The 7,338-nt window shown below is 31.0% G+C and overlaps 1 protein-coding gene across 1 annotated transcript; it reads right to left on the minus strand.

The window, feature by feature from the left end:
• Window positions 1-2,481: 2,481 nt before the first annotated feature.
• LOC107595210 (voltage-dependent anion-selective channel protein 2-like) lies at window positions 2,482-5,784 on the minus strand. Its single transcript, XM_016285554.1, has 4 exons — window positions 5,711-5,784; window positions 5,567-5,616; window positions 4,277-4,429; window positions 2,482-2,574 (listed from the first exon to the last, which is right to left on the minus strand). The coding sequence occupies exons 1-4, from the start codon at window positions 5,778-5,780 to the stop codon at window positions 2,482-2,484; spliced, it is 366 nt and encodes a 121-aa protein (XP_016141040.1). The 5' UTR covers window positions 5,781-5,784.
• Window positions 5,785-7,338: the final 1,554 nt, after the last annotated feature.

A 7,338-nucleotide genomic window follows, 5' to 3' on the forward strand; every position in this document is an offset into this window, starting at 1 on the left:
TATATATATATATATATATATAAATGGTAGTAAAAAAAAATGCATGTGAAATTGAAAAAGTTTTAGTAAAATTAAACTGCTTATTTCATGTTGAAATTGTAAATCAATAACAAAAACATTTATTAAAAGTCAATTAATGATAATAATAATAATAACTGCACCAAATCCCACCTGCAGGCAGAAGATTAAAATAAGGAGTTGTCTTAATAAAGTTCCACTAGCGTGCATACCATGCAGAGTATCCCGAATGAAGTTCTTTCTCTGATTTCTTCTTTGTAAAGGCAAACGCAAATCTAAACTGTTGAGAATGTCGTCGGGTAAAAGTCACGTGGAAAGGAAAGATGATCCAGTGATGCAGTACCTCCTCAATCACTAGGGATGGGCGATGCCACTTATTTTGTTTTCGATACGATACTGATATTTTTCAAGGCAGTATCGTCGATATCGATACGATACTTCTGAACTAAACTTTTAAATTATGAAATGTATTAAATTACTAAGAGTAAAATGGGTAATCATAACCACTTAACTTTGTTTAAAACACATTTTAACATTCAATATGCCTTAATTGTAACTTATTAGGTTATCTTCTTGTTTACACATGGTTCAAATATGTTTTTTGTTTACACATGATTCGAATCTACAAATCCTACAGTTGAACTACGGTTCATTTTCATAAAGGACTGCCAGTGACAGGCTGTTGCATGCATAAAATGCAACCTTTTTTGACAGTGTATGATTTCTATTAATATGATCAATATTATCTTTCAACGTTCAATTTCAATAAATGTAATTGCACAAACTATGTAGGCTAATTTCAATTTGTTTATTGTGAAATAACTCAAACATATATGTTTTTTTTCTTCTGTCCTCTGATAAGCATTGTTCAGGGCTGCCGTTCCCAAAAGCTTTAATACTGTCTTATGATACTTTTGGGAAACGCAGCCCTGTTTGAATGCACTGTCAGCAGTGAGTGAACGCTCTCTGTGATGGATTGGTTCAGATGAGCAGGAAAATAGTTCTATCCTACACAATTATTTACTAACATAGGTTATTCGTCCAATTAAATGCCTTATTTATTTGTTAAATAAACAAAATCACTGGTAAATAAAACGCACCTTAGTATCGATATTTATTGTTTGAGTATCGATACTTTCGATACTCGCATCAGTATCGATATATTGATACTTCGGATCGATACGCCCATCCCTATCAATCACTCGCTCAGGGAACATCCAGCCCTCCAAAAACTACGCCAGGTTCATATTTCTCTTCATAACGACGTCTGTGGCTTTCATACGGATAATAGCAATAAAATCCAAAGGAAATGTGAAGGTATCAAGACAATTATCACTTCTAATAAATGCCTAAGAATAATTTGTTTGCTTTTGTAATTCCCCAAATGGGTGTTGTACAGTGACTGTGTTTAACAAACTTAATTTCAGTAATTGTGCTTAATTATTATCTCTAGAAAACCATGGAGCATGAGTGGAGCATGATCATGGTGGCCTGTGAGCAGTCGCAGTTCATGGCAAATCTAGCCAGTTTAATCAAGGCCAAGAAAGCTATTGAAATTGGTATGGCACTTCATAATACACTGCACAAACATAAATAATATAATACAGCTCGAAGGTCTGAGCAATCTTTCTGGAGACTGGTGAGATTCATATGAGCTGACTCTGTTTACTTCTCTATTCATGCTCATTACTGGTCTTATTGTGCAAGAAGCAACTTTGCTTCTCTTTCTTTTTCCATTTGTTGAATGTTTTCTAGAACAGAACTTCATTAGTAGTCCACTTTACCGTTCATAAACTCACTATACAAAGCATACAATATTTCATATTTACTATAATCACATTTTCAAGTAGGAAGTGGAAACCTGGGTTTTCCACAATCACATAAATCTGTCTTTATCAGAGACCATAAACCTTCAGCGCTGCCTTTATGTAGGTTAATATTTAAACCTGAGACTTATAACATAGTTAATGAATAACGATGTTTAACCCCATATAACTTGCTTTGGATGTTTGCTAATTGACAGCTTACAGATTTAAATATTCTCATTGAATCACTGTCTGCACTGCATTAGGTTGTTATATGATGATGCTTAACCCCAGTTTGCTCCAACGGATGAGTTTAAGAGCCATATAACTTGCTTTGGATGTTTGCTAATTGACAGCTTACAGATTTAAATATTCTCATTGAATCACTGTCTGCACTGCATTAGGTTGTTATATGAATAAACAAATATGTGACCCTGGAGCACAAAACCAGTCATAAGGGTCTATTTTTTTTACGAAATTGAGATGTATACATCATCTGAAAGCTGAATAAATAATCTTTCCATTGATGTATGGTCTGTTAGGATAGAACAATATTTGGTCGAGATACAGTGGGTACGGAAAGTATTCAGACCCCCTTAAATTTTTCACTCTTTGTTATATTGCAACCATTTGCTAAAATCATTTAAAAGCTCAGAGATCACCTCATCTCAAGCTCAGGATACTTCACGTCATCGTACCCAGTGTTTGGTGAGAAGGTCGTGTCAAAGGTCAGCTTCAGTCCTCCGGTGAGCTGAGAAACACAAAATATAACGAAATGCAAAATATATTATTCACCAATAACGGAGAATATACATTTTTGTTTTCACAATTGCTCATATAGTTTAAACAAACATTAATTAATTATAAATAACATTTAGTTAACTTTTTATTTATTTATTTACTTATTAATAATAATACATTATTATTTATAAATTATACTATTTAAATGATAGATAAATAAATAAATAAATAAATAAAGGATTGCTAAGGTACACCAGATAGTAACACATTAAATGTAATTTTAATGTGAAATGGTTTTAATTTGCTAATCATTTTGAAAGGGTTAAAAATTAAAATAATCCATTAGTGGTTAAAACATATGCAAAGAGTGAATTTCAGATGAAGAAGTAAGATTTTAGTGTAACTATAAAAATAAACACTACTAGACAAAAGTTTGGAATAATTATGATTTTTTTTTAAATGTTTTTGAAAAGTGATTTTTGCATTTACTTGAGTAAAAATATTGATGATAATCAGAAATGTTTCTCGAGCAGCAGATCAGCATATTATACTGATTTCTGAAGATCATGTGACACTGAAGAAATTTTTTTAAAAATGTTTTTGAAAAGTGATTTTTGCATTTACTTGAGTAAAAATATTGATGATAATCAGAAATGTTTCTTGAGCAGCAGATCAGCATATTATACTGATTTCTGAAGATCATGTGACACTGAAGACTGGAGTAATGATGCTGAAAATACAGCTGCGCATCACAGAAATACATTACAGTTTAACAGATATTCACATAGAAAACAGCTGTTTTAAATTGTAAAACTATTTCACAATTTTAAATGTTTTACTCTTTCTTTATTTACCAGTGCTTTGACTGGTAATGTGTATTAACACGTACTGTACAAGTATTCTTGAATTCTCAGGATTTGCTTCTCCAGGTCAGAAAATCACTATATCCAGGAAAAAACTGTTTTGTCATGTCATTACATTGTTTAGAGCGTAAGAAAACTTTTGGAAAAAAAATATATTTTATGCATACGTTAGAGGACATCGGGACTTTAAAAAGTCCTGTTTTTAAAAAAAATAAAAAAGACAATGAATAGACATGAAAAGGCAAAAACAGTGGGATTGTTGTTTTAATCACAAATCTATTTTAATTTTTTATTACCAAAAGATGACTCTCAACTATATTATGAAAGATATTTTTAAAAACCATTTTTCTTTATGCAAAATGTGTGTAAAATGGCCATAAACGAGTTTTTCCATTATATACAATGTATCTATAAACTGTATCTAATTTGCATATTAATGTGTTTTTGGGGCAACATAGAATGCACAAATAAGTGCAATAACGGGAGTAATAATTAGCAAGATTTTCATAATAATATCTAATACGTCATAGGAATATTGATATATAAGTTTTACGTCTCAATAAACATGCTTTAAGTCCTGGTGTCCTCTACAGTGGACATGTATGAAATCGATGTCCTGTTTCATAACAGAAGCTCATATTTTGATCTGAAACCCCATAACATTTTCCTGAGCTGCTGATTTATTATATGTACATGAATGTGCTCTGTGCAGGACATCCAGACCTAACACTGTGACATGTGAGGTCTCCGAGAAATCGCTAAAACATAATGTGCTCTCCAGAGCTGGTGGTCAGGAGGATCTAGGTTCTCCACGACTGAAGGAATCATAAGGAAGTTATTTTTCTGCACCTGGTCCTCCACGCTGATCTCCGTGCCCAGCGTGTTGTCCGTGCTCCACTTCTCAGAGAAGGTCAGTCCGTACTCGGCCCATTTATACTTGGTCTCCAGGTTCCCGCTGACCTTGTTTGAGTCCATGTTAGACGTGCCACGTGTTTTAAACTCCTGACAGTCAAAATCAGAGGCATTATTATATCATACAACGGCCTGCATGAGCTGGAGGACATCTGAGCAACGCCATTCAGAGGAAGAGCAAGTCATTGCATTCAGATGCTTGCTCTTAACAGGGTTAAGAAATAAAAAATAAATTAAAAAACGTTGTCTTTCTCTTTATTTATTCCTTCCCTGTCTAGCTTGTACTTATTTGAACAATGCCTAAACCTGGGTATGACGAGCACTTCCTGTGTCTGTTTGCCTCTTTCCCCATTTGTAAGTCGCTTTGGACAAAAGCATCTGCAAAATGACTAAATGAAAAATGATGAAGGTAGATTTAAGGGATAAATAAAGGAAGCACAATACATTAATATGTTCTCAAATGTCAAACTTCCATTCTGTGGTATTTTAGTAAGTTACTATTATAGTTTTTATTAATATTTTGAATTTGTTTTAATTTTAGTTCATTTTTGTGTGTGTGTGTGTGTGTGTGTGTATATATATATGTCTTGTTGTTGTTTTTTTTAATATGCATATTTATTTTTTATTTTATTATTTTTATTTATTATTTAATTACTCATTTTGTTCAAAATTAAGCTAAATTAAAAGGAGAAATGTCGCCTTGGTAACTATATGACAAATTCATTTTAAGTTCTTTTTTATACTTTCATTTTACTTCAGTTTAGATCATTTTATTTACAAGTTTATTTTATTTCAAGTTACACTTTTTATGTAACACCATAAAAAAACTTATAAACAATATATATTTTTTTATTTGTAATGTGTGTGTGTATGTATTTGTGTGTGTGTGTGTGTGTGTGTGTGTGTGTATGTATGTGTGTGTATGTATTTGTGTGTGTGTGTGTGTGTGTGTGTGTAGTGATTTCTAGATTTTGCATCTCCAGTAAAAGTACCTTGATTTAAGGGTGTTTAGATATTTGTACTGGAATCAAGACATAAAAAAACTGAGGAAGATAATGATCATTTGCAGTTCATGCAACATTTACTGCCAGTGACTTCCTGCTCTGATTTAAGACTTTTTAAAAGTCTTCATGTATGGAAGGGTGAATTAAGACCTGAAACAGAAACCCTTAAATCCTGTGCATGGATGAACTGCGCACAGAAAATGTGAATTAAGAAAGCACGCACCACTCCGTTAGCAGACTTGGTTTTGCCGTCAAGCTTCACCGTCCCAAACCCTTCAGCATTCAGAAACACACAGGTGTAAATATAACACAATATGCATGTTTAAACGAGTGTTTTCTGCAGAGCTGAGGGAGAGAAGCGTGTTACCGTAGCCCTTGTTAAAGACATCCTTTGCAGCCTTTCCCAGGTCTGCGTACGCCGGAGGAACAGCCATCATATCTGCACACACAATGACTCTGTATTATATTTTATTATCATTTTATATATTTTGTTCAATTATAAAGAAAATATGCACAGTACACACAATTAAAAAAACTTGACAAAACGACCGCTTGAAAATTATCAGTGATTTCTACTGTTCCAAAAGAAACGATTAAAAAATATATTTTATTAAACAATAAATATTTTTCATGTAAATGCATGCAATTTATTACATACAATAACACTAGAGAACAACTTCTGCTGCCACTCATTTTCTGACAATTTATTATTTCACATCTATAATAATTTTTTTAATAATAATATTCATTATTATTATTACATTATAATTATCACCTCATTTGAAATAGGCAAAGTGCAACATTTAATTTATATTCTAAATGTATTACTAATATTAACTCATTTAAAATGAGAATTTATCATTTATGTAGATGTGTTTCATTTTCATTTATAAGTTAATATTTAAGTTACATAAAACAAGAGGACAATATTCAACCCTGACAGCTTACTTCATATGTATAATAATTTATAATATTTTAATAATTTATAAAAAATAACAATTATTAATAACAATACAAAAATATATAACAATAATAAAATTATTATTATTATTAACTATTAGGTCTGTTGCAGACATTCTCATGTTTATGTGTTATTAAATGCACAACAATAGAGCAGGAAAATAATAATTTGTAGTACTGAAATTTAATTTCTAAAACCTAAAAGACAAAAAATAATCTACAAAAATATTAAGAGATTAATTTAATCGCAAAGTTCAGAGTTATATAGAGACAAATATATAATATTATAATAATACATATTATTAATTCGTTGTAAATAGGCAAAGTCTGAAATATTTTATATTCTAATTTTATTATTATTCAGGGGGCTACAAGGAAGTGCTAGAAGGTCTATGGAAAATTAGAAAATAAAGCGTAGAAAAAAAATAAGATTAAACATAAATAAATAAAAATAGTTGAACAATATTAAAATAAAAAAAATGAAGATTGATTTAAATGATTTGGGGGGAAAAAAATATTAAAATGAAAGAAAATATGAAAAACCCTTTCATTTCTTTTTTTTTTCCAAATTTGTTATTAATTTTTTTCTGCTTATTTTTATACATTAAAATATATAGCTTCCTTTTAAATGTTAGAATGGGGTGATCAGGATCCAAAAACTAGTTATTATGCTAATTTTTATCCTTATTATTACCATTATCCTAAAAAAGGCTTGGACAGAAACTCCACTTATCTCATTTCAGTTTAATCTGTCAATTTTATTGATGATGCCAGATAAACGATCAGCATCCAAAATCCCGTCAGTATCCAATCAAACACTCAAATCTGCAAAAATACATTTCCAGGCTTCACAAAAGTCCACGAGAGGCTAGATCGTGTTACGTAGCGTATGGAGTGTGTGAAAAATGATTTGAATTTTATTAAATGTTATAATATTTTGCATTATGCCATTGGTTCATGATTTCCTATTATTTCCTATCATTCATGACAAACACATTTATTATAATTTTTTGTTATAGATATATGCTGTTGTTT

Source organism: Sinocyclocheilus grahami, unplaced genomic scaffold (genome assembly GCF_001515645.1).
Source record: "Sinocyclocheilus grahami isolate Dianchi unplaced genomic scaffold, SAMN03320097.WGS_v1.1 scaffold198.1, whole genome shotgun sequence".
NCBI lineage: Eukaryota > Metazoa > Chordata > Actinopteri > Cypriniformes > Cyprinidae > Sinocyclocheilus > Sinocyclocheilus grahami.